Source organism: Saimiri boliviensis, chromosome 17, assembly GCF_048565385.1.
Source record: "Saimiri boliviensis isolate mSaiBol1 chromosome 17, mSaiBol1.pri, whole genome shotgun sequence".
Classification (NCBI taxonomy): domain Eukaryota; kingdom Metazoa; phylum Chordata; class Mammalia; order Primates; family Cebidae; genus Saimiri; species Saimiri boliviensis.
Window position 1 is genome coordinate 7,737,056 of NC_133465.1, and position 26,773 is coordinate 7,763,828.

The 26,773-nt window shown below is 55.4% G+C and overlaps 2 protein-coding genes and 1 long non-coding RNA gene across 4 annotated transcripts; all 3 read left to right on the top strand.

The window, feature by feature from the left end:
* The first annotated feature begins 269 nt into the window (after window positions 1-269).
* On the top strand, window positions 270-4,427 carry LOC141581792 (uncharacterized). The gene is made up of 3 exons (XR_012514531.1): window positions 270-3,268; window positions 3,572-3,751; window positions 4,038-4,427. It is a non-coding gene; the product is annotated as an uncharacterized LOC141581792 (long non-coding RNA).
* A 267-nt stretch (window positions 4,428-4,694) lies between these two features.
* ACAP1 (ArfGAP with coiled-coil, ankyrin repeat and PH domains 1) lies at window positions 4,695-26,624 on the top strand. 2 transcript variants are annotated; one of them, XM_039476582.2, is made up of 22 exons: window positions 4,695-4,957; window positions 5,469-5,526; window positions 11,064-11,183; window positions 11,387-11,440; window positions 11,526-11,584; window positions 12,593-12,776; window positions 12,909-12,953; window positions 13,065-13,160; window positions 13,266-13,340; window positions 14,079-14,188; window positions 17,075-17,126; window positions 17,222-17,322; window positions 18,885-19,008; window positions 19,112-19,323; window positions 19,987-20,056; window positions 20,193-20,287; window positions 20,373-20,542; window positions 21,093-21,265; window positions 22,021-22,130; window positions 22,204-22,314; window positions 22,649-22,698; window positions 22,992-26,624. In XM_039476582.2, the coding sequence occupies exons 1-22, from the start codon at window positions 4,905-4,907 to the stop codon at window positions 23,090-23,092; spliced, it is 2,223 nt and encodes a 740-aa protein (XP_039332516.1). In that variant the 5' UTR covers window positions 4,695-4,904; the 3' UTR covers window positions 23,093-26,624. The 2 variants fall into 2 exon arrangements, with proteins under 2 accessions (XP_039332516.1, XP_074244231.1); XM_074388130.1 differs by lacking the exon at window positions 4,695-4,957 and having other exon boundaries at window positions 5,469-5,545.
* Window positions 24,626-26,624, top strand: KCTD11 (potassium channel tetramerization domain containing 11). Its single transcript, XM_003929158.4, has one exon. It carries the CDS (start codon window positions 24,626-24,628, stop codon window positions 25,322-25,324), a length of 699 nt encoding a protein of 232 aa, XP_003929207.1. The 3' UTR covers window positions 25,325-26,624.
* Window positions 26,625-26,773: the final 149 nt, after the last annotated feature.

The following is a 26,773-nucleotide window of genomic DNA, read 5'->3' on the forward strand; positions in this document are numbered from 1 at the left end:
TGGGATTGGCTGATTTGGATGAGGGTGGTGATGGAGAAGGGCTGGAACAAATCGCACAAAGAAAGTCTTTAGGTGGAACACAAAGGAAAGGGGCGAGTGGAGGGACTTCCAGCCCGAGTCTTGATTCCGCCCGCCTCGGCTCCGGAGCAGGGGAGAAGGGGACCCGGGACTCAGCCGGAGCACCCCTGGCCGGCCCGCGGCGGAGGCGGGGCTAGGGGCGGGGCTAGTGGCGCCGGGAGGCGGGGCGGGATCCCCCGGGTGGGGCCTCGGCGAAGGTGGAGTCCCTAGGGGCTGCTGGCGGCCTCAGCCGGGACTCCCATGGAGGGGCAGCGGGAGGAGTGCCCGGAGCCGGGAGAGGAGTCGAGGCAGGCGCTGGGCAGCCCTCCGGAGTAGTCTTGTTTCACGGTTCTAGGCCCCTCGTGCTCTCAGGGGGCAGTGTAGCTGGCAGTACTGGTGCAAGCTGGCCCTCCAAGGGGACAGTGGTCCTTGGTTCCGGACCCAGTCAGCACCCAGGGGAGGCTGCCAGCCACAGCCTTGGGTCTAGAACCAGTGTATCTGGGGCGCCTGCAGGGCAAGAGGTAAACAGCCCTGGCTGCAGTCCGCACTCTGGGTCAACTTGCTTGAACCCCCAAAACTCCCAAGTGGACCGGCCCCGGAGCATCCTACGAAAGAACAGCTCCAACTTGATGCAGAAATCCCCTAATGTGGAGAAGTAAGGAGTTCAGCTCTGCGGTCAGGCAGCCCAGAGTCTGGAGGGTTCAGGACACCGGAGGGGCGGAGCCAGAAGGAAAGGGGCAGAGCCTTAAGAACGATTAGAGTAGGTGAGGGCAATTGAGTGGGAAATCCGAGGTTCTAGGCCTTCAGAAGAGCAGGTGTCCCATAAATCCTGGCTGCACAGTACTATGATTATCATTAAGTCTGACCCCATTCCCAACCTCAACAAAGGGGTATAAGAAACCTGTTTTACCGGGCGCGGTGACTCACACCTGTAATCCCAGCACTTTGGGAGGCCGGGGTGGGCAGATCACCTGAGGTCGGGAGTTCGCGACCAGCCTGCCCAACATGGTGAAACCCCGTCTCTACTAAAAGTACAAAAATTAGCCGGGTGTGGTGGCAGGCACCCGTAATTGCAGCTACATGTGAGGCTGAGGTGGGAGAATGGCTTGAACCCGGGAGGCAGAGGTTGCAGTGAGCTGAGACTGCACCATTGCACCCCAGCCTGGGTGACAGAGCAAGACTCCATCTCAAAAAACAAACGACAGCAACAAAAACTGTTTTGAATGACTGGAAAAATGAGGGACGCCTATTAGGAGGGGGTCACTAAAAGGTCTCCTCCCCCAGCCCCAGAAAGAAATCTCAGCACTGGGATGAGATGAATATCCTGGCCACCTACCACCCTGCTGACAAGGACTATGGATTTATGACGGTGGATGAGCCCAACACTCCCTACCACAGGTGGCGAGCCCTCCCCAGCCCTTCAGTTCAGAGATTCTTCTCTGTTCCATGGAGGGGACAGGTGGAGGAGGCAGAGAGAGCCTCAGGGACTGGACACTGCCTGACCCCCACCTCCCGGCCCTGCTTCCCCCTCCTCTGCAGGCTGCAGGACAGTTTTGAGAACCTCTCTGCCAGTTCCTCCCGCTCAGTGAATCCCGAGGTGCTAGCAGAGAGGTGAGAGTCCTGCCAGAGATCAGCTGGGGAGTGGGGCCTCTTCCTCCCTTCAGCCCTGAACTCTGGTCTGCTTTCTGACACCCACAGTGGGAAATGCTACAATTTCCATCAGGCCTGGGTGGAGGTGGGGTCTGCCAACTTGGCCCTGTTTACCACCCGTCCCCATTGCTATTTTCTTCTCTCGATGCCCCCAACTAGTCTCCCTCCCCTTCAGGATTGCCACGATGGACAATACCTGCCCCAAGGTCCTCCAGAACCGTGCTGACAGGAGCTCAGGGCCTGCAGACAACTTTTCCAAGACACGTGAGATGAGGGTTGGAGATTGAATGGAAAGGGGGAGGTGGAGAGCGCCTTCAGTGAGAGTGAGGTGGGAAAGCCAAGCTCTCACCGTGGTCACAGACTCCACCGACTTTGAAAAGCGTCGCAGAGCACACTATGCCGAAGGGAAGTTTCTCAAGGCTTGGAAAAACCGGCCCTTGGAGGATGAAGAGGACAGCAATGGTGGTAGTATCAGTAACAGCGGTGGCAGTCAAGATGTGATACCGGACCCAGAGACCAAGCCTGTGCAGAGAGGCTGGTCAGGAGAACGAGCCAGAGGAGCCAAAGACGAGCCAGGCCTGGCCACCCGGAGGCACATCCTTAAAGCCCAGGGTTAGCGATGGTGGGGCTCCAGGCACTGGGGGATTGTAGTCCAGAGCCCGCTCCTCACTTCTCTACCACAGTCTGTCTTCCTCAGTGCATCAGCCCAAGACCCTGCTGTCTGACAGGGAGGTAATGCTGGGAGGTGACCCCAGGAAAGAAAGAGGGCAGCTGGAGGAAGGACCCCACTCAGGATAGCCCCCAGAGATTATGGGCTGTTGAGAAATAGAAAGTCTGCTTGGGGGCTGATTTGTTGGCCAGGTCCAGTGGGTCACTCCTATAATCCCAGCACCTTGGGCGGCCGAGGTGGGACGATAGCTCGAGCCAGGAGTTTGAGGCTGCAGTGAGTGATGATGGTGCTACCACATTCCAGCCTGGGTGACACAGCGAGATCCTGTCTCAAAAATAAAATCTAAAAAAATAAAAAATACAGCTGGGCATAGTGGTACAGCCCTGTGATCCCAGCAACTCGGGAGGCTGAGGCTGGAGAATCACTTGAACCCGGAAGGCGGAGGTTGTGGTGAGCCAAGATCGTGCCACTGCACTCCGGTGTGGGCATCAAGAGCAAAACTCCATCTAAATAAAAATTAAAATAAATAAATAAAAGTCCGAAACAACCATAACGGGCAGTGGAGAGGTTCACTAAAGTTCTCTCAAACGGGAAGGGTAAGAAAAGTCAGTGAGGTGAGGACCCGGGACCTGAGCTGCTCCCCTCTGGTGAGGGGCCACGACAGACACCTGGGAGGCCTGGATACACCAGGTGGCCAGAAGACTCAGATTCATTTGGCTGATTCCTCAGATTCCTCCACCTACAGAAGTCAGTCGCCCCCAGCTGTGGCCACCATCATACTGGGGCAGGAGATTGCTCTGCATCGCAGGGAGTATTACGGCAAAGGACTATACCTGAGGTCCTGCTCCCACCCAGAGCTTATGGAGGATGTGGAAGATGAGCATCAGGATGGTGAGAGCCTGGGCAGGACAGCCTAGGGGGCAGGAGGGCTGGGAACCAATAGCCTGATGGGTACCCTTCCCCGATCCCTGATTCTAGGCTCCGGACACCGGACCTGGGTGATTGAGAACCCCAGAAACACTGAGGTCCACCTGCTGGACCACATAGGAGGCCCCTTTAGGGATCACAAGGCCCCGGAGAGCTCCCTGATGGTGACAGTGATACCACTGCAGCCTGTTGAGGGCACCAGGCCACCATCTCCCTGGGCCTGTCTCTTGGCAAGCTTCTGTTTCCCAGCCCTCTCAATTTTTTCAGGCCAGTACATCAGCAACAAGTGGTAGCAGAGGCCCTGAACATCATGGAGTCCAAGGCCCACATCAGACGGGAGAGGAACCAGGGAGACTCGGACGGTGCTGGGACCCCCTCCAGCTTGGCACCACCCACTGGCTCCATGCCCCCTCCTTGATTCCTCTCTGCCATGCCACCCCACTCCAGGTAGTTCCCTGTCCTTCAAAGACAGTGAGTCTCAAGTGGTATCCAGCTGGTGTCTGTGGCTGGTGGCCAAGGGGCTGAGCTGGCAGAGCTCAGGGAGTTCAGAGAGGGAGAGTGGAAGCAACCCCAGCTCCCCAAGCCAGAACCCCGACAGCCTGGCAGACTTAGCCTGGGCACTGGCCAGGGCAGTAGAGGAGCTGAGTTGGGAGGTTCTAGGGGACCCACGGTTACATGGGCAAGATCTCATGCCTGGTATGAGAAAGCCATGAACTTAAACTCTTCTCTCCAGCTGAAACCCTGGGACTTCGATGGACTCAGGAAGAGGAAACAAAACAATGGAAAGCGAGGCCGGCTAGGGGCGGAGTGGGGGCACCCTTCCCTTCCTGACCACCCTAGGAGTGGACAATAAAAAGCAGAAGAACAGGAGTCTGGGACTGTGAATTGGGTGCCCAGGCTGGGCCTGCTCATCATTCAGGAGAGGGGAGGGGGAAGGGGAGTTCACACACCGGAAAGATGAATCCGAGGGCAGGGTGAAGAAAGCTGGGAGCGATCCAGGGTCCTGGACCTTCTCCTCCACAGGAGCCTAGAATCCTGAGGAGGCCCAAGCTGCAGCCGGATGACAATGACGGATGCAGTTAATTTAGTGAACCACGAATTTACTGCTATCGTCTTCTTCACTTTGTGCAGCACTGGAGGAAGGGATTATCATTCCCATCTTCCAGGTGAGAAAACTGAGGAATCGGAGAGCTCCTCCAGGGACATGTGACTTCTAAGTGACAGAGTCAGGATTTGAACCTAGATCTGCCAGGCCCCCAAGACTCAACTACCAAGGGAGAAACAGGCTAGGGCCCCCAGGAGGAAGGAGCTGGCAGATTGTCTCTGAGGGCGGGGCTGTGGCTTCTCTGATCTCAGGCCCCCTCCTCCGCCCAGGCCCCGCCCCTGCCCCTCCCAGCACTGCCTGCAAGTGTGGGGTGAGAGCTCCTCCTAGGACACCCCTTTCCCCTTGGGGAAGCAATTGTGCCCCCCAGACCCTTCCCCACGGAGGACCCTCTCCTCCTTCCCCATAATCTCCCCTCCTGGGACAGAAAGCGCCTCCACCTGCATCCCCACTTGCCTGGCCTCCAGGGCCTGCTGGCCCCATAGCAGGCAAGCTGAGATGACGGTCAAGCTGGATTTTGAGGAGTGTCTCAAGGACTCCCCGCGTTTCCGGTAAGTGTGACCTGGTCTAGGGAGCCAAGGAGGGGAAGGTCTAACACCCCCAGCACACACACACACTTTCCCCAGGCCAGACCTCCTTTCAGGGAGCAGGCCTCAAAGAGGCAGGAGCGAGCTTGCGGGACAAGGTGGTACCCCAGCTATCAAAGCAGGGTGCTCCAATGGTCTCCACCCCTGCATGCTGCTCCTGGCCTCTGCAGTCTCCCTCACCCTGAGAGCTGGCATGCCCTCCTGCCTCTCACTGGGACCCCTGCCCCTCCCCCAGCACCTGCTCTGGGGCGGTTAGCAACTTCCTGCCCTGGCCACATCCACCCTCCTTCTACCCTTCCTGCTCTGGCCTGGGCGGTGGTAGCTTCTAGGCAGAGCAGAAGTGGGCGGGAGGATGAGCCTCTCAGCCCTGCAGCTTTGCCCTCCGCACCCGCCACCCTGCGACTCCATCTCCCGTGATGAGGCAGACAGCCCAGATGGACCCAGGCTCTGTTCCCATGACCCCCTTCTTTCCCAGAGCCTCTATTGAGCTGGTGGAAGCCGAAGTGTCAGAACTGGAGACCCGTCTGGAAAAGGTGACCCTGACATAGAGAGGTGACCCGGGAGCAAATTAGGTTGAGAGGGGTGGGGCCCGGGAGAAAGCTGGAGACAAGCATTCGTTTTAGAGATTATTGAATGCTGTGGGGGGCAGATATTTTGGAAACTTCAGAGAAGCAAAAAAGGTGATTCTGTACCCTCAAGAAGCTCAAGATCTTGGAAAACAAGACTTATTTTTGGGTTGGACATGGTGGCTCATGCCTGTAATCCCAGCACTTTTGAAGGCCAAGGCAGATGGATCACCTGAGGTCAGGAGTTCGAGACCAACCTGGCCAACAAGGGGAAATCCCATCTCTACTAAAAATGCAAAAATCAGCGGGGCGTAGTGTCGTGTGTCTGTAGTCCCAGCTACCACGGAGGCTGAGGCAGGAGAGTCACTTGAACCCAGGAAGTGGAGGTTGCAGTGAGCCGAGATCCTGCCACTGCCCTGCATCGTAAGTGACAGAGCGAGACTCTGTCTCAAAAAAAAAAAAAAAAGGACTTACTTTTGGACTTCCTTGTTCAGCTCTTGGGCTCCTCCTGCATTGTGCCAGGCCTTGGGCATTCAGGGAGGGCAAGATCATTTCTGCTCCCATGGAGCCCAAAGGCTGACTGGAATACCAACCAGCAAAACATTTCAGTTCAAAACAGTAGGTCTCCCCTGAACACTCTATCATACAGCATGTGTTCACAGATTCAGCTCGCTCATTCCCCTTACTTTGCTTTACTTTTCTCTGCAACATTTACCTCTGACGCATTATGTATCTGCATGCTATATATTAGTTCTTTATTGCTGTGTAACAAATTGTCACAAATTTAGTGGGCAACACTGTTTTTATGGGCAACATGGTGAGATTTCATCTCTACGAAAATATTATTTATTTATTTATTTATTTATTTGAGACACAGTCTTGCTCTGTCACCCAGGCTGGAGTGCAGTGGCAAGATCTCGGCTTAGTAGAACCTCTGCCTCCAGGGTTGAAGCGATTCTCCTCCGTCAGCCTCCCAAGTAGCTGAGATACCTGGCTAATTTTATTTTTTATTTTTAGTAGAGACGGGGGTCTCACCATGTTGGCTAAGCTGGCCTTGAACTCCTGACTTCAAATGATCCACCTGCTTTGGACTCCCAAAGTGCTGGGATTACAGGTGTGAGCCACCATACATGGCCTAAACTTTTTATTTTGAGTACATTATTGACTCAGGAGACTAGTAAGGAGCGGTCTCACGTACCCATCACCCAGCCTCCCCCAGTGGTGGCATCTTATACAACACTAGTACATTATTAAAACCAGGAAATTAACATTGTCACATTACAATTAACAATAGAGTCTAGGCCGGGCGCGGTGGCTCATGCCCGTAATCCCAGCACTTTGGGAGGCCGAGGCGGGTGGATCACGAGGTTAAGAGATCGAGACCATCCTGGTCAACATGGTGAAACCCCGTCTCTACTAAAAATACAAAAAATTAGCTGGGCATGGTGGCGCGTGCCTGTAATCCCAGCTACTCAGGAGGCTGAGGCAGGAGAATTGCCCAAACCCAGGAGGCGGAGGTTGCGGTGAGCCGAGATCGCACCATTGCACTCCAGCCTGGGTAACAAGAGCAAAACTCCGTCTCAAAAAAAAAAAAAAAAAAGGCCGGGCGCGGTGGCTCAAGCCTGTAATCCCAGCACTTTGGGAGGCCGAGGCGGGTGGATCACGAGGTCAAGAGATCCAGACCATCCTGGTCAACATGGTGAAACCCCGTCTCTACTAAAAATACAAAACATTAGCTGGGCATGGTGGCGCGTGCCTGTAATCCCAGCTACTCGGGAGGCTGAGGCAGGAGAATTGCCTCAACCCAGGAGGCGGAGGTTGCGGTGAGCCGAGATTGCGCCATTGCACTCCAACCTGGGTAACAAGAGCGAAACTCCGTCTCAAAAAAAAACAAAAAAACAAAAAAACAATAGCGTCTATAGACCCTACTTCAATTTTACAATTTGCATATACTCTTGTGTGTTCTTTTTAGTTTTGAAACAGAGTCTCACTCTGTTGCCCAGGCTGGAGGGCAGTGGTGCAATCTCGGCTCACTGCAAACTTCGTCTCCCAGGTTCAAGCGATTCCCCACCTCAGCCTCACGAGTAGCTGGGACTAAAGGTACCCGCCACCACGCCCAGCTAATTTTTGTATTTTTAGAGACAGAGTTTTGCCAGTTGGCCAGGATGGTCTCCATCTCTTGACTTCGGGATCCACCCGCCTTGGCTTCTTAAAGTGCTGGGATTACAGGTGTGAGGCACTGTGCCCAGCCTTTTTGTATGTAATTCTATGGTACTTTATCACATGTATGGATTCCTTTAACCATCACCTCATTCAGCATACAAATGAACACGAGGAATTCCTTTACAGTGGTACCCGATACCCTTCCCACACTCTTCTCTCATTCGTGGCAACCACTGATTTGTTCTCCATCTCTCTACTTTTATCATTTCCAGAATGTTGTATCAATAAAATCATAGAGTATGTGACCTTTTGAGATTTGGCTTTTTGGCTTCCCCCCCCACCACACACACACACACACACACACACACACACACACACACTCCTCTCTCTCTCTCTCTCTCTCTCTCACACACACACACACACACACACACACACACTCAGAGTAATGCTCCTGCCGGGTGTGGTGGCTCATGAGTGTCATCCCAACTACTCAGGAGGTCAAGGCAGGAGGGTTGCTTGGGGCCAGAAGCTCAAGACCAGCCTGGGCAACATAGCAAGATCCCTATCTCTGATTTTCTTAAAATTAGCCAGGCATGGTAGTATTTGCCTGTAATCTCAGCTACTCAGGAAGCAAAAGGCTGGAGGATCCCTTGAACCCAGGAGTTCAAGGCTGCAGTTGAGCTATGATTCTACCACTGTACTCCAGCCTGGGCAACAGAAACCTCAACTCTCAAAATAATCATCAATTTTTTAAAAAGATTAATGCTTTTGAAGTTTATCCACATCGTTGCACATATCAACAGTTTATTCCTTTTTATTGCTGAGTACTATTCTATTGTACAGATGTCCCAGTCTGTCACTAGTCCAGTCTTATAAATATAAGTTCCTTACTCATCTAAGGGGCAGGGGCAGAGATGGTTAAGGAAAGAACGAGCCACTCAGTTCCTAGAGTCACACAGTGGTTTGTGAATATCCTTGTCCCTTGTCACAGACAACCCATGGTGATGTCTGATAAGATTTGATCTTGGTCAGTTTCCTGAGCATTACTGAACCTGCCAATAGCTTGACCTCAAGTCAAGCTCTATTTCCCTGAAGCCTCCGCAAGCCCCAGAAAATGGTTTTCAGTTCAACAGAAGTGCTGACCAACAAAACTGAATGCCTCTATACAGCCCAAGCTTTCTGAGCCCCTGCTGCTCTGGACTTCCACACATGAGCTCCCTGGTGGTCTCCTGCCATCCTGGGCTGAGCTGAGGGCTCCATGGACACTTACTTGCTCCATCCCAGGTATGGTGACTCAGGCCAGAGCCAAGTGGCATCACCTCAGAGGCAGTGTAGTTGCAACTCTGTAGGTAACAAGGTCCAGGGCTCAGGAGACTGACTCTGGGTTCTGATCACCCAGAGAGACCCTCCTCAGGCAGCCATTCCCTCCAAGTTTACCAAGTCTCTCTCTTTTTTTTTTGAGATAGAGTTTCATGCCTGTCGGGTTGGAGTGCCCTGGTGTGAGCTTGGCTCACTGCAACCTTCATCTCCCAGGTTCAAGTGATTCTCCTGCCTTGGCCTGCCAAAGTGCTGGGATAACAGCCATGACCCACCGTGCCCACCCTCTTTTTTGGGGGGCGGGGCAGGGGAGAGAGTTTCCCTCTTGTTCCTCAGGCTGGAATGCAATGGCACAATCTCAGCTCACTGCAACCTTCACCTCCAGGGTTCAAGCAATTCTCCTTCCTCAGCCTCCTGAATAGCTGGGATAACAGGCATGTGCCACCACACCCGGCTACTTTTGTATTTTTAGTAGAGACGGGGTTTCTCCATGTTGGTCAGGCTGGTCTCGAACTCCCAACCTCAGGCGATCCACCCGCCTCGGCCTCCCAAAGTTCTGGGATTAAAGGCGTGAGCCACTGTGCCTGGCCCAATTTTGTATTTTTAGTAGAGATGGGGTTTCACTATGTTGGTCAGGCTGGTGGCCAATTCCTGACCTCAGGTGATCCACCCACCTTGGCCTCCCAAAGTGTTGGGATTACAGGTGTGAGCCACTGCGCCTGGCCTATCAAGTCTCTTTGTCAATCAAACGGGCCAGATAGGATGGGCCTCAGGAGTACCCCAACATCTCCTCTTGGCCCTGACCTGTGGCCTGGATGATGGATTAATATTTATGAGGGAATGTGCAGTGAGCACAGAATGGGACAACACCTAGCCACAAATAATATAGATTTTGGGCCGGACACAGTGGCTCATGCCTGTATGTGATTCCAGCACTTTGGGAGGGAGGCTGAGGCAGGTGAATCACGAGGTCAGGAGTTTGAGACCAGCCTGGCCAACATGGTGAAACCCCATCTCTACTAAAAACACAAAAAAATTAAGCAAGGCATAGTGGCAAGCACCTGTAATCCCAGCTATTTGGGAGGCTGAGGCAGGAGAAACACTTGAACCTGGGAGGTGGGGGTTGCAGTGAGCTGCTGAGATTGTGTTACTGCACTCCAGCCTGGGTGACAGTGCAAGACTCCCTTTCAGGAAAAAAATAATAATAATAATATAGGGTTTTTTTGTTTGTTTGTTTGTTTGAGACAGAGTCTCACACTGTCACCCAGGCTGAAGTGCAGTGGCACCATCTTGGATCACTGCAGCTCCGACCTCCTGGGTTCAGGCAGTTCTCCTGCCTTAGCCACCGCAAATAACTGAGATTACAGTCACATGGCACCATCTCAGCTCACTGCAGTCTCAACCTCCCAGGTTCAAGCAGTTCTCCTGCCTTAGTCCCCTAAGTAGCTGGGATTATAGGCATGCGCCACCACACCTGGCTAACTTTTGTATTTTTAGTAGAGATGGGTTTCACCATGTTGCTCAGGCTGGTCTCGAACTCCTGGACTCAAGTGATTGGCCCACCTCAGCCTCCCAAAGGGCTGGGATTACAGGCATAAGCCACCACACCTGCCAATCCTGTAGAATTTAATAGCAACCATGTAGAGCATCCAGACGGTGCAGGAGGTTGGACTCTCCAGGGAGCTCTGGATCTAAGCAGGTAGGCAGGGTAGGAAGAGATGTGTGGACAGGGAAAGATGTTTTGGAGGTAAGGCTGACAGAGGTGTTGGTGACAGGCTGAGAGGAATGGGCAGGAATTTGGTTTCAGGCCCAGGGCAGTGGGAGCAAAGCAGCAGCAATGAGAACATACCAGATGTGTGTTAGATACAGGGAGAGCTGGACGAGCCTGGAGGGGAGTGAGGCCAGACAGGAATGGCAAGCGCCGCCCTGGGCAAGGGGAAAGGAAGTGGGGCAGGGGTGGGGGCATCACCTGGTGTGGGGCCAATGGCACAGCTCCCTGTTACCCTCCCCTCCTTCTTTCCCAGCTCTTGAAGCTGGGCACCGGTCTCCTGGAAAGTGGGCGCCATTACCTTACCGCTAGCCGCGCCTTCATTGTCGGCATTTGTGACCTGGCCCACCTGGGTCCACCAGAGCCCATGATGGCGGTATGTGGAGGGTCTGCATCTGGGTGGGAGGGAATCTGGGATGAGGTGATGCTGTGGAAGAGGAGGGCTGGCCTGGGTATGCAGGTTCCAGGCCAGAGCAGGGCTGGGCTGCCGTCCTAGACAGCCACAGCAGGCTGGGACTTGAGTCAGGCGGACCCTGCCACCCCAAGCCTGGTACTCTTTCTGTTCCTCTTCTTGTCTAGGAGTGTCTGGAGAAATTTACTGTGAGCCTGAACCACAAGCTGGACAGCCATGCGGTAAATAGGGGAAGGTAGGGATTGCAGGGATGGTGGCCGGGTCGTCTCCAGTCCACCCCAACCTACCAACTTCTCCTTCCCTTAGGAGCTTCTAGATGCCATCCAACACACGCTGCAGCAGCAGATCCAGACCCTGGTCAAGGAGTGAGATGGGGCTGGGCGCGGTGGCTCATGCCTGTAATCCCAGCACTTGTGTGGGAAGACAAGCCGGAAGGACTGCTTGAGCCTAGGAGTTTGAGACCAACCTGGCCAACATGGCAAAACTCTTGTCTCCACAAAAAATACAAAAATTAGGCCGGGCGCAGTGGCTCATGCCTGTGATCCTGGCACTTTGGGAGGCCAAAGTGGATGGATCGCGTGAGGTCAGGAGTTCAAGATTAGCCTGTCCAACGTGGCAAAACCCTGGCTCTATTAAAAAATACAGGAAAAAAAAAAAAGGCCAGGTGTGGTGGTTCACGCCTGTAGTCCCAGCACTTTGGTAGGCCGAGGCGGGTGGATCACAAGGTCAGGAGTTTGAGACCATCCTGGCCAACATGGTGAAACCTTATCTCTACTAAAAATACAGAAATTAGCTGGGCATGGTGGCATGCTCTTGTAGTCCCAGCTACTTGGGAGACTGAGGCAGAGAATCGCTTGGGCTGTGGAGATTGCAGTGGGTTGAGATTGCCACTGCACTCCAGCTTGGTGATAGAGCAAGACTCCGTCTCAAAAAAAAAAAAAAAAAAAAAAAAAAAAAAAAATTTAGCTGGGAGTGGTGGCAGGTGCCTATAATCCCAGCTACTCAGGAGGTTGAGGCAGGAGCATCGCTTGAACCCAGGAGGCAGAGGTTGCAGTGAGCTGAGATGGCGCTCCAGCCTGGGTGACAGAGCAAGACCCTGTCTCAAAAACAGAAGGGGAGAGGAGTGAGATGGGAGGGAAGGGAGACTTATTTCCCAGAAACCAGTTCTCTGCCCTCTTCCCATGAGCACAGGGGCCTCCCCAGTGACAGAGTTGTGGGCTTGGGGGTTTCTGGTGGTCTGACTTCCATCCCAGGGGTCCCCTCGGGTTTCCCATGATGCAGAGACTAACTGAAAGGACGTGAGGGCCTTATCCTGGGAACGCTCTGCTGGGGCAGGTGGGTGTCAGCTGCGATTCTGTTGTCCCCATCCCTAGAGGTCTGCGGGGTTTCCGAGAGGCTCGCCGGGAGTTCTGGCGAGGGGCTGAGAGCCTGGAGGCTGCTCTGACTCACAACGCAGAGGTTCCCAGGCGCCGGGCCCAGGAGGCAGAAGAGGCAGGAGCTGCTTTGAGGACGGCTCGAGCTGGATACCGAGGACGGGCACTGGATTATGCCCTGCAGGTGCCTGCCCCAACCTGTCTCCATGGGGTACCAGAGCCACAGGTGTCACCTGGAGGCTGGGGAGTCGCCAGTGTGCAGTGGGAAGGGTTGCTGTGTTTTCAAGACTGACCTGGGGTCTTTTTGCATCCTCAGATCAATGTGATCGAGGACAAGAGGAAGTTTGACATCATGGAGTTTGTGAGTTGCGGTATGGGTGAGGGCAGGGTGGAGAGGAGCCTGCTGCCAGCACAAGACCAAGGGGAAAGGGGTCCTTACTCAGCCTGGCCCCCTGCCCACCTTGTCTCCCAGGTGCTGCATTTGGTGGAGGCCCAGGCTACCCATTTCCAGCAGGGCCATGAGGAGCTGAGCCGGCTGGCCCAGTATCGAAAGGAGCTGGGCGCCCAGGTGGGACCCAGGGCACAGCAGGTCATGGAGGGAGGTTAGGGAGCTCTGAGCTGACTCTTCTAATAGGGGGGCCTTGGACATCTGAGATACCCTTCCTGTGCCCAGTTGCACCAGCTGGTCTTGAATTCAGCACGAGAAAAGAGGGACATGGAGCAGAGACACGTGCTGCTGAAACAGAAGGTGAGGGGCCAGGTGTGGTGGCTCATGACCATCATCCCAACATGTTGGGAGACTGAGGTGGAAGGATTGCTTGAGGTCTGGAGTTCAAGATTAGTCTACACAACGTAGTGAGACTCCATCTCTACAGAAAATTTTAAAATTAGCTGGTGTGGTGGTACACACCTGTACTTCTAGCTACTTTGGAGGCTGAGGTGGGAGGATTGCTTGAGCCCAAGAGTTCAAGACTGCAGTGAGCTATGATCACACCACTGCACTTAAGCCTGGGTGAAAGAGCAAGACCCTGTCTCTAAAAATAAATTTTAGAAGATATGTAAAGCCCGGGTGTGGTGGTTCACGCCTGTAATCCCAGCACTTTGGGAGGCCAAGGCGGGCAGATTGGCTCAGGTCAGGAGTTCGAGACCAGTCTGGCCAACATGATGAAACTCCGCCTCTACTAAAAATACAAAAAAAAAAAAAAAAAAGGCTGGGCGTGGTGATGGGCACCTGTAGTCCCAGTTACTCGGGAGGCTGAGGCAGGGGAGCTGCTTGAGCCTGGGAGGTGGAGGTGGCAGTGAGCTAAGATCGCGCCACTGCACACCAGCCTGGGGGACAGACCAAGACTCCAACTAAAAAAATTTTTTTTTCAAAAAGCAGAAAGTGAGGGCTAGGGCTGATGCTGGGGCTGTGGGCAGGAGGCAGACGCCTGTGGCCTTCGTCTCTGCCCACCTCAGTTGCTCTTTGATCCTCTTGTGCCTCCAGGAGCTGGGTGGGGAGGAGCCAGAACCAGGCTTACGAGAGGGGCCTGGGGGCCTGGTGATGGAAGGACATCTCTTCAAACGGGCCAGCAACGCATTTAAGACCTGGAGCAGGTAAGGAGAGGACACCCCGATCAGCCCACCCCACCCAATTATGTATTTTGAGTGGTAATAGTGTGCTAAGCACTGCAAGGAAAAACGGATGAACCCCCTGCCTTTGTAGAGTTTACATTCCATCAGCAAAGACAGACGATAAACCTAGTAAGTAAATTACATGCTATGTTAGAAGGTGATGACGCTATTAGAGAAAGGTAATGAAGCAAGGGATGATGTGGAGAGCTGGATAGGGGTTGCAATTCCAAATAACTGGGCAGGGTGGGCTTCATGAGAAGGTAACTTTTGAACAAAGACTTGAAGGATATCTTGGGGAAAAAAGTTCTAGATAGAGGCCAGGTGTGGTGGCTCATGCCTGTAATCCCAGCACTCCGGGAGGCTGAGGCAGGCGGCTCCCCTGAGGTTGGGAGTTTGAGACCAGCCTGACCAACATGGAGAAACCCCCATCTCTACTAAAAATACAAAATTAGCCAGGAGTGGTGGCCCATGCCTGTAATCCCAGCTACTCAGGAGGCTGAAGCAGCAGGAGAATCACTTGAACCCAGGAAGCAGAGGTTATGGTGAGCTGAGAGCATGCCATTGTACTCCAGCTGGGCAACAAGAGTGAAACTGTGTCTCAAAAAAAAAAGAAGAAGAAGAAGAAGAAAAGAAGGTTTTAGACAGAAGGGAGAGCCAGTGCCAAGCCCCTAAGCTAACTGGGGTGTTGGAAGAGCAGGGAGGCAGCTCTGGGTCTGGACAGAGTGACGGAGGAGAAAGTGGTATGAGATGAAATTGGAGCTAATGGGGGCGTGAGTCATTACAGGGCCCTGTGGTTTTTGAAGGGATTTGGGGTCTACTCTGAGGGCAATTCGGAGCTGCTACAGGGTTTGGAACAGGATGGCGACATGCTCTGACTGGACTCCTTCCCCTTCCAGGGCCACTGCTATCCCATGTGGGATCTCTGTGCAATTAGAAAATGGAGCCACTTCCCCAAGATGCTTTTTTTAGGTTTTTTTTTTTTTTTTTTTTTTTTTTTTTTTTTTGAGACGGAGTTTCGCTCTTGTTAACCCAGGCTGGAGTGCAATGGCACGATCTCGGCTCACCACAACCTCCGCCTCCTGGGTTCAGGCAATTCTCCTGCCTCAGCCTCCTGAGTAGCTGGGATTACAGGCACACGCCACCATGCCCAGCTAATTTTTTGTATTTTTAGTAGAGACGGGGTTTCACCATGTTGACCAGGATGGTCTCGATCTCTCGACCTCGTGATCCACCCGCCTCGGCCTCCCAAAGTGCTGGGATTACAGGCTTGAGCCACCGCGCCCGGCCTAGTTTTTTGTTTTTTTGAGACGGAGTGTCACTCTGTTGCCCAGCCTGGAGTGCAGTGGGGCAACCTCATCTCACTACAACCTCTACCCCCTGAGCTCAAGTGATCCTTCCTCCTCAGCTTCCTAAGTACCTGAGACCACAGGTGTGTGCCACCATGCCTGGCTAATTTTTGTATTTTTGGTAGAGACAGAGTTTCACCATGTTGTCCAAGCTAGGCTCAAACTCCTGACCTCAAGCAACCTGCCTGCCTCAGCCTCCCAAAGTGCTGAGATTACTAGTCCCCAAGATACTTTTTTTTTTTGAGATGAAGTCTCACTCTGTCACCCAGGCTGGAGTGCAGTGGCATGATCTTTGCTTACTGCAACCTCTGCCTCCTGGCGATTCAAGTGATTCTCCTGCCTCAGTCTCTCGAGCAGGTGGGATTACAGGCACCTGCCACCACGCCCAGCTAATTTTTGTTTTTTTTTAGTAGCGATGGTGTTTCACCATGTTGGTCAGGCTGGGTTGACCTCAGCTAATCAACCCACCTCAGCCTCCCAAAATGCTTGGATTATAGGTGTGGTGAGTCACCTCTCCTGGCCTGATACTTTCATTTGTCAAAAATTTTAGCAATCTTGGCAAGTAACACTGGTGTCTAGAGAAAGAAAGAAAATTAACTTTTAAAGTATTTAAAATGTTTATTTATTTTGAGATGGAGTCTCACTCTGTTGCCCAGACTGGAAAGTGCCATGGCACAATCTCAGCTCACTGCAATCTCTGCCTCCCGGGATCAAGAGATTCTCCTGTCTCAGCCGGGTGCGTTGCCTCACGCCTGTAATCCCAGCACTTTTGGGAGGCTGAGGTGGGCAGATCATGAGGTCAGGAGTTCGAGACCAGCCTGGCCAGCATGGTAAAACCCTGTCTCTACTAAAAGGATAAAAATTAGCTGGGAGTGGTGGCGCACACCTGTAATCCTAGCTACTCAGGAGTCTGAGGCAGTAGAATTGTTTGAATCTGGGAGGTGAAGGCTGCAGTGAGCTGAGATGGAGCCACTGCCCTCCAGCCTGGGTGACAGAGCAAGACACCGTCTCAGGAAAAAAAAAAAAAAAAAAAAAAAAGAGAGAGAGAGAGAGAGAGATTCTCCTGTCTCAGCTTCCCGAGTAGCTGGGATTACAGACACCCGCCACCACGCCCAGCTAATTTTCGCATTTTTAGTAGAGAGGAGTTTCACCATACTGGTCAGACTGGTCGTGAACTCCTAACCTCAGATGATCCACAGTGTCAGGATTACAGGCATGAGCCTAGCCTAAGTATTTTTTTTTTTTAATTGTAGCAATAGACGTTTTATTAGAAAAAGAATTTTACTGCCATCTGCTGGAAAGTTGTCTTCATAACTAGGTCAAATCTGGGTTGTCCAGAATATGAATAGCACCATTTAGATGTTCCAATCTGCGCAACTGTGCACCCTTCTCTAGAATGTCTCATGGAACGGTCAGCCCAGGTGTCTCTCCTCTCAGTAAGATCCTCATGGGCAAAGAGCACAGCCTCTCTTCCGTCCCTCATCCTAAAGCTGCCCATGTCTGTAATGATTTCCATCTACAGACGCTGGTTCACCATTCAGAGCAACCAACTGGTTTACCAGAAGAAGTACAAGGTGAGTAGGCCTGGGTCCTGGGTGCCTGGGCCCCAGGGAGACTCAGCCTTTGCCTGCGGCTGGACATCCACCCCCTTCTCACCTTGTCCCACCAGGACCCTGTGACTGTGGTGGTGGACGACCTTCGTCTCTGCACAGTCAAACTCTGCCCTGACTCAGAAAGGCGGTTCTGCTTTGAGGTGGTGTCCACCAGCAAGTGAGTGCAATCCCCCGGGGTGATATTCTAATATATCTAAATAGTTACCAATCTGAAAGGCAGGGCCCACCACAATGGAGGCCCCCCATGCAGCTCCAGACCTAAACCTTTGGCGGCTAGATTGGGGGGCCATTGTGGGAGAGGGTACAGGGTGATGGGGGATATTTAGGAGAATATTACCAACTGGTACAGAGTCCTTTTCTTTTCTTTTTTGAGACAGTCTTGCTTGTCACCCAAACTGAAGTGCAGTGGCACGATCTTGGATCACTGCAACCTTCGCCCCCCACCCCCAGGTTCAAGCGATTTTCCTGCCTCAGCCTCCTGAGTAGCTGGGATTACAGGCGCCTGCCACCGCACCTGGCTAATTTTTATATTTTTAGTAGAGACAGAGTTTCACCATGTTGGCCAGGCTGGTCTTAAACTCCTGACCTTGTGATCTAGCCCCCTCAGCCTCCCAAAGTGCTGGGATTACAGGTGTGAGCCACCGTGCTTGGCTAGAAGTCCTTTTTTTTTCTGAGACAAAGTCTTGCTCTGTCGCCCAGGCTGGAGTAGTGGTGTGATCTTGGCTCACTGCAACCTCCACCACCCAGGTTCAAGCAATTCTCCTGTCTCGCCTCCTGAGCAGCTGGGACTACAGGCACACGAGACAACACCCAGTTAACTTTTTGTATTTTTTTTTTTTTTTTTTTTTTTTTTGAGACGGAGTTTTGCTCTTGTTACCCAGACTGGAGTGCAATGGCGCGATCTCGGCTCACCGCAACCTCCGCCTCCCGGGTTTAGGCAATTCTCCTGCCTCAGCCTCCTGAGTAGCTGGGATTACAGGCACGTGCCACCATGCCCAGCTAATTTTGTGTGTGTGTTTTTTTTTTTTTTTTTTTTTTTTTTTGAGACGGAGTTTCGCTCTTGTTACCCAGGCTAGAGTGCAATGGCACGATCTCGGCTCACCGCAACCTCCGCCTCCTGGGTTCAGGCAATTCTCCTGCCTCAGCCTCCTGAGTAGCTGGGATTACAGGCATGAGCCACCATGCCCAGCTAATTTTTTTGTATTTTTAGTAGAGACAGGGTTTCACCATGTTGACCAGGATGGTCTCGATCTCTCAACCTCGTGATCCACCCGCCTCGGCCTCCCAAAGTGCTGGGATTACAGGCTTGAGCCACCGCGCCCGGCCCTTTTTTGTGTTTTTAGTAGAGACGGGGTTTCACCATGTTGACCAGGATGGTCTCGATCTCTCGACCTCGTGATCCACCCGCCTCGGCCTCCCAAAGTGCTGGGATTACAAGCTTGAGCCACCGCACCCGGCCACTTTTTGTATTTTTTTTTTTTAAGTAGAGATGGGTTTTCACCATATTGGCCAGGCTGGTCTTGAACTCCTGAGCTTGTGATCTACCTGCCTGGGCCTCCCAAAATTCTGGAATTATAGGTGTGAGCCACCGCGCCTGGCTAAAAGTCTTTCAATATGACTGGGACTGGCTGAATACTGGTTCAATGTCAGCCTGCCCATCCTGCCACTTTGCTTCCCAGCCTCAGACTCCGCTACTCTCTCCCTCACCCTCCTACCTAGGTCCTGCTTCCTCCAGGCTGACTCAGAGCGCCTCCTGCAGCTGTGGGTCAGTGCTGTGCAGAGCAGCATCGCTTCTGCCTTCAGTCAGGCTCACCTTGATGACAGCCCCAGGGGTCTGGGCCAGGTACCTTAACCTGGGGGTGGGGGTGCAGAGCCAGGCTGCCTGTGGGGATGGGGCACCCCTTACCCTAGGCCCCTCGGCCACCCTTTCTCCCCCTCTCCCCCAGGGCTCAGGACACCTGGCCATAGGCTCTGCTGCCACCCTGGGCTCTGGTGGAATGGCCAGGGGAAGGGAGCCTGGGGGAGTCGGGCACGTGGCAGCCCAGGTACAGAGTGTGGATGGCAATGCCCAGTGCTGCGACTGCCGGGAGCCAGCCCCGGAGTGGGCCAGCATCAACCTTGGCGTCACCCTCTGCATTGAGTGTTCCGGCATCCACAGGTCACTCCCGAAGCCCAAGCATGAGTCCTGCTCCTTCAGGCTGCAGCGCAGCTCCCAATATAGAGCTCATCACACAGGCCCCTCTTTCCTTCCCTGTCCTGGCTTCTTCTCTTAGCTTCTGGCTTTGTCACTGGGCACCGGGCCTGGGCCCAAGCCTGTGGGGTGCCAGTTGGACCCAGGTGGGCCTAGCCCCTCTGTATCCTAGTCTGGCCAGAATTGCAGGACACCCAGTTTGTTGGCTTGGTTGGAAGAAATGTGGAGTCAAGGTTGCTGAGGGTGGGGAAGCCAATGAAGACCAGAGAAGAGGTCATGAGGCCTTAGGAAGTCTCTAGAGCCCTCACCCCCCCACCTCAGTGTGGTGGAAGGAGGGAAGGAGGGTGACATGGGAGAGACTGTCCAGGCTAAAGTGTCACTAGGAAGGGAGGTGGCTAGAGCAATGAGGGTCTCGAAATGAAACCTAAGGAAGAAGAAATGGTGACGGGGCAGGGTCCTGTGGGGCCAGGTGGGGGCTACATGGTGGCTACATGGCACAGCTGCCCTGCCTCCTGGGCCGGCACCTCTGCATGGGCTCCCCTGCTGGCCTTGCCTCCCAGTATCCAGGTGCAGTGCAGCTCCCCAGGCCACTCCCCATACAGGACCTGACCCTCCCCTCTGGCCCTCCAGGAGTCTTGGTGTTCACTTCTCCAAAGTCCGGTCTCTGACCCTCGACTCATGGGAGCCAGAACTAGTGAAGGTAACTTGGGGCACTGTGAAGATTGGAGGCAAGAACGTCGGGGGCAAGGAAATCGGGGTGCAGGGGCCTGAGCCCTGAGGAGACAGATACTCACCGTCACCCTCCCTGTCTCTGACCCTGTCTGGGCCTCCTGAAGCTCATGTGCGAGCTGGGAAATGTCGTCATCAATCAGATCTATGAGGCCCGTGTGGAGGCCATGGCAGTGAAGAAACCAGGGCCCAGCTGCTCCCGGTGAGCTTGGGGTTCAGCCTCCTAGGGGAATGGAGGGAACCTGGAGCAAGAAGTGGGAAGACTGTCTGCTTCTCCCCTCCCACAGACAGGAGAAAGAGGCCTGGATTCAAGCTAAATACGTGGAGAAGAAGTTCCTGACCAAGCTGCCTGAGATTCGAGGGCGAAGAGGTGGCCGGGGGCCCCCAAGGGGGCAGCCTCCTGTGCCCCCGAAGCCTTCCATCAGGCCTCGGCCAGGAAGCTTGAGATCCAAGCCAGGTATAGGGCAGGTTGGGCATTCATTGAACATCTGCTATGAGCTCAGCCCTGTGCCAGGTTCTGTAGGGAGGTACAGAGGGTAAGGCCCAGGCCTTCCCCTGGAGCATGGTGGCAGGACCAGACTGCAGTTTCAGGGGTTATGGTGGAGTGTCACATGAAGAATGGGAAGGAGTGTGGAGCTGGGTGTAGGCAGGAAGGATAAGGGGTGTCAGCAGCATGAGAAAAGGAGAAGGAGTGGCGGTGGGTTTGGCTGGAGTGGCAGGGGTTGAGAGCTGAGGCCGAGTGTCAAGGAGTCCGCTCACCTGTGTCATCCGGTGGTTGGACCAGATCGGGTGATGACGCCGTCTCTCCCCACACCCCAGAGGCTCCTACATGTACACAGTCACACGTACGCATACCCACGCCTGCATCACTCTACTCCTCCACAGTCCCAAGCCTCCCCACAATTCAGAAGAGACCTGTCTCATTATGGCACTGGGGCACCGTGCTAAGGGTTTTCTTCCCGGACTTGGAGCTGCTTCCCCCTAACAGAACCAAATCCCCCAAACAGAGCCCCCGTCTGAGGACCTGGGAAGCCTGCACCCTGGCGCCCTGCTGTTTCGAGCATCTGGGCATCCTCCATCTCTTCCCACCATGGCCGATGCCCTTGCCCATGGAGCTGATGTCAACTGGGTCAATGGAGGCCAAGAGAATGCCACACCACTGATCCAGGCCACAGCTGCTGTGAGAGCCCTGCCAACTTCCCCACCCTACCCTAGAGCTCTGACACCTACTCCTGACTCTGGGCCCTGCCCTTACCTCCTCTTCCTGACACCTGTTCCCTAGCGCCCCCACCCATATAGAGAGAAGCACTAGAGACTGGTTGCTAAGAGTGTGTGATTTCGAGGCAGAGAACCCAAGCTCTCACCCCTCACAGGAGACTTTTAACAAGTTATTAACCTCTGTCTCATCTGTAAAATAGGGATAACAGCCAGGCAGGGTGGCTCACACCTGTAATCCCAGCACTTTGGGAAGCTGAGGCTGGCGGATCACCTGAGGTTGGGAGTTTGTGACCAGCCTGACCAACATGGAGAAACCCTGTCTCTACTAAAAATATAAAATTAGCCCGGGGTGGTGGCAGATGCCTGTAATTCCAGCTACTCGGCTGGCTGAGGTAGCAGAATCACTTGAACCCAGGAGGTGGAGGTTGCAGTGAGCCAAAATTGCATCACTGCACTCCAGCCTGGGCAGCAAGAAGGGAACTCCATCTGGGGGGAGGGCGGGGGGGAAGGGATAACATACCTCCTAAGCTTGTACTACAGATTAACATATAAATACACGCAAAGAGCTAGAGCCAAGCCTGACGGCTGTAACCCCTTCCACGCTCCTGATGAACACACCCCACCCTTCCATTCTCTGAACTGGCCCTACCCTAAGACATCTTGAACTCTACCACTGAGGATGCCACCCTCAACCCTCTTCTCAACTTCTCTATGCAGAATTCTCTTCTTGCCTGTGAGTTTCTCCTCCAGAATGGGGCGAACGTGAACCAAGTGGACAGTGCCGGCCGGGGCCCGCTACACCACGCAACGATCCTTGGCCACACGGGGTAGGGATGACGGCCGTGGGGAGGAAGGCTGGGAGGAGTTGGGTGGCCGGCTGACCCTGGCTCTTCTCTCCAGACTCGCCTGCCTGTTCCTGAAACGGGGGGCTGATTTGGGGGCTCGAGACTCTGAAGGCAGGGACCCTCTGACCATCGCCATGGAAACAGCTAATGCTGACATCGTCACCCTGTGAGAATGCCTGAAGGGGTGGGGCAGGTGCAGGGATCCCCCCTCCACCCGCCCACGTTCGGTGGGGCCTGGGGAAGGGCCCGGCCAGCGCCGGGACCAGGCGCGAGAAAGGCTGTTCCAAGTGTGCAATGGGACGTGGAGTAGAAGGCAGGCGGGCAGGCGGGGTGCAAGGATGCTCAGCCCACCCTGACAGGCGTCATTGGCCTATCAACATTGCTGTCAGGCATCTTTTTAGCCCAGAACCCCGGTGGGCAGATGAACCAGCTGGAAGAATGGGAAGTTGGGCGGGGAGATGAGAACAGTGTCGTTCATTTCTTAATTCCCTCCCGTTCAGGCTACGACTGGCAAAAATGAGGGAGGCTGAAGCGGCCCAGGGCCAGGCAGGTAAAGAATCCACCCACCCCACTCCCTAGGCACAGCACCTGAACTCTGCGCTTCTGGTCCACGGTGACCTCTCTCCCTAGTGCCCGACTGCATTCATTCCGTTATTTAATAAATGCGTATTGCGTGCGTACGACGTGCCAGGCCCTGGAATAGGGCAAAGCGTAGGCACTGCGCGGCGCGCACGTTCCCACCCACGCTCGGAGCGCGAGGGCCCCAGGCGGGCCCAGGGCCCCGCCCTTCTGCCCTTTTGCACTGGGGCCTAGACGCCCCCCGGCCTTCCCTCCCTCCCCCAGGAGATGAGACGTATCTAGACATCTTCCGAGACTTCTCCCTCATGGCGTCAGACGACCCGGAGAAGCTGCGCCGGCGCAGTCACGACCTCCACACCCTGTGACCCCAGGCCTTCGCGGCCCGCGCCGCCCTCCCCTCCCCTCCCCTCCCCTCCCGCCACCGGGCCCTCCGCCATTAAAGCCACTGTGCTTCGCTCTTTCCTTCTGGTTCACTTCTTGGGCGCCACCTTCGGGCCCTCAGGGCGTTGGGCGCTGCGGCTCCCGGGGTGCGGGGAGCGGCTGGGGCGTTGCGGGCTCGAGTCCAGCAAGGGGCGACTCCGCGGAGCGAGGCGGCAGCTTCGGCCGCGGCCCGGGCGCTGCGGGGCGGGTGCTCTCGGGCTCGGGCTCGGTGGCCAGCCCCGTCCTGCCGACGGGTGGGGCCGGCCCTGGGGCTCGCGGGCCCGCGCGGCCGCCGAGAGAGCGCGCCGGGCCGCCCCTGTAGGGAGGCATCCCCGGAATGCCGCGGCTCAGCACCCGCCCCCTCGGGAATTCCCCGCGGGAGCCGCGGGGAGGAACGCGGCCCCCGGGCCGGCCTCGGGCTCCGAGCCGCGGGATTAGAGGCTCCAGCCCCGCAGAGCTGCAGACGTGAGGCTGGGCACACCTGAGCGGCGGCGGGGCGGTCGCGGCCACATCCGGGGCGACGCGCCTGAGTCACCTGCCCCTCGGCGTCCGCCAGTCCGGCCGGTCCGCCCCGTCTCTCCCGTCCGAGGCTCTCCCCCAACCCCCCAAGGGCCGCGCGGGGGCGGGGCGGGGGCGGGGGCGGGGCGCCAGGGGGCGGGGCTGTCTCTTAAAGGGCCCCGGGCCGCTGCCCTCAGGCCACTTCCTGGGGGCGGAGAGGACCTCAGCAGCTTCGGCGACACCCGGGGAAGGCGGCGGCGGCCGGGCACCGGGACTCCCGGCTGTTTTCATCAGAGCCCTCGGACACTCCCAGCCCGGGCTGAGCACGCATCGTCGCCACCCGGCGAAGTCGAGGCGGCTCCGCCATCCGCTCCCGTCAGTTCCGCCTCCATCTTCTGCGACCCGCGCCGGCAGCCCGGCCTGGCCTCGGAGTGGCCCCGGGGCCCGGGTGGACTCGACCTCGGCGGCAGCGATCTGCCCGGGGTCTCCGAGTCGGCCCTTCAGAGTCGGCCCTGTGCTCGCCACCGTCACCTGCTGGTTGGATTCCGGAAACCCACTGTCTGAAGACCACGGAGGAGAGTCGCTGACCACCCCAAATCGGATACGTCCAGACCTCAAGCTCCCTTCCCCTCTCTGGCGGCCCTCTGCTTTTTTCATCCCTTCTCTCAACTTTTCAGGAATTTCTGTCCCCTGAGACCAGCCCCCTACCCACCACCAAAGTAACCCGGGTGAGCCCCACACCTTACTGCCTGTGCTCCGCCTGTGCCTCTAACCCAGCAAGCCTGACAGTTTCGACCCAATTCTGCACACACCCAGGAAGCTGTGCCTTTTCTTTTCTTTCGGTGTCTCCTGTACTTCCCAAAATTTCTCCTCCTCCTGTGCCCTCTTCGCCCCCCTCCTTTGGGGGCCCCGTGACCCTAAATGTGGGGGGCACACTATATTCCACCACTTTGGAGACCCTGACTCGCTTCCCAGACTCCATGCTGGGGGCTATGTTTAGGGCCGGCACTCCCATGCCCCCCAACCTCAATTCCCAAGGAGGCGGCCACTACTTCATCGACCGGGATGGCAAGGCCTTCCGGCACATCCTCAATTTCCTGAGGCTGGGCCGTCTGGACCTGCCCCTCGGGTATGGAGAGACAGCGCTTCTCAGGGCAGAGGCTGACTTCTACCAGATCCGGCCCCTCCTGGACGCGCTGCGGGAACTGGAGGCCTCTCGGGGGACCCCTGCACCCACAGCTGCCCTGCTCCACGCAGATGTAGATGTCAGCCCCCGCCTCGTGCACTTCTCTGATCGCCGGGGACCCCATCACTATGAGCTGAGCTCTGTCCAGGTGGACACCTTCCGAGCCAACCTCTTCTGCACTGATCCTGAGTGTCTAGGTGCTTTGCGGGCCCGATTTGGTGTGACCAGTGGAGATAGGGCAGAGGGGAGCCCACATTTTCATCTGGAGTGGGCCCCCTGCCCCGTGGAACTCCCGGAGGCGGAGTATGGGAGACTGGGACTGCAGCCACTGTGGACTGGGGGGCCAGGAGAGCGGCGGGAGGTGGTGGGCACGCCAAGCTTCCTGGAGGAGGTGCTGCGGGTGGCTCTTGAGCATGGCTTCCGCCTAGACTCTGTCTTCCCCGACCCTGAAGACCTGCTCAACTCCCGGTCTCTGCGCTTTGTCCGACACTGAGGACGCTGTTCTCATTCCGACTCTGGGAAGAGAGGGAATGGGGCAGTTAATGGGGTACTGGCACCCCTGAAGCCTCTTTCCAGCTCTGCTTCAGGAGCTATGAGAGTCAGGACTCCCCTGCACCTGACTGAAGCTCAGATCTGGGCAGGAATTCCCAAACCTGAGCCCGCCAAGGACTCACAGGGGTCCAGAAGGTCTCGACTGGTGCAAATCCTCGGAGGGGCAGGGAAGGTTCTCTTGGCTTGTTCTCACCTAAGGCTGGAGGCTGCCAATCTCTCCTTGATTGGAGTTCGGTGTTTAAGGGCCTGGAAAGGTGGGGAACACCTCTTTACCCAGACTAAGCCTGACAAAACCCTGGAAGGATATTGAGGTCTGGGGAAAAGGGAGGACTTGACATGGCCCCATGGGGTCTCCTCCACCACCGCTTCTCCTCCTGAAGCTGGGTGGCCTGGCCTGACCAATGAGATGCCAGAACACTCTGGAACAAGGGAAGACGAGTTCTTCGCTGTGTTCCAAGCCATCTACTGAGGGAGAGAGAAAGGCCACACCCCACCCTCGGTTGATGTACGGGAGCTGGGAGAGTCCCCATGGCAATGGGGCTGGAGCATCCCTCATCTGGAAGAATCCCATCTTGATGGTGGGGCTGGCCATGGGGAAGAGGGTAGTATCTGTTGAGTCCTTGGGCTTCCTTCGTGTGTGCCTGCACATCAGCCAGTGTGTCTGACTGATGCAGAGGTCCCTGGCATCCCGGTTCCCACCTGTGTTGCTGACTACAGTGTCTGTGATGTCTGCGTGTCCAGGCCTGTTTGGGGTTGTCCAGCAACTATTCTGGCCCAGGGTGTGTCTCTAGTATATATGTGAGGAGGTTGACAATTAGTCGTTTAATCACAGGATGTGTGTGTGTGTGTGTGTGTGTGTGTTTACGTGCTCGAATGCATATGCATCACCACGTAGCCAGGAGGGGCCTGTTGGGGTTTGAGTCACTGGGATCTTCCCCGTGAGAGGTAAGAGAAGTCACTGGGCTTAGCTGGGCCTCTGAGGCCTGTATGGAACTCTTGGTTGCTGTGGCAACCATGGGCCTGTTGCTAGGAGATAGCTGGGAAGGCCCAAGGCGGCCCAGGGCAGAGAGAGGAGACAAGAGTTTGGGGCGGTGGGGGAGGAGATGGGAAGGGATGGGATTTCTGGCTCCCTGAGCGGATGGGATACTCGCGCGCAGCTTCTTCATGGGGGTGTCACACATTATTTATCACTGGTCATGATTTACAAGAAGAAAAATAAAACGGCTTTTGGAACCACATAATTGTGACGGCTGTTGAGGGCCAGGCTGAGGGTGCCGTCCCTGCACCACAGAAGCCCTGCTTTCTCTGCCCATCGCCTGCTGGAGAGGCCTTCAGGACCCCAGTTTCCTGAGCCCCAGCTTTACCCCAGCTGAGGATGGGTCGTGGCATT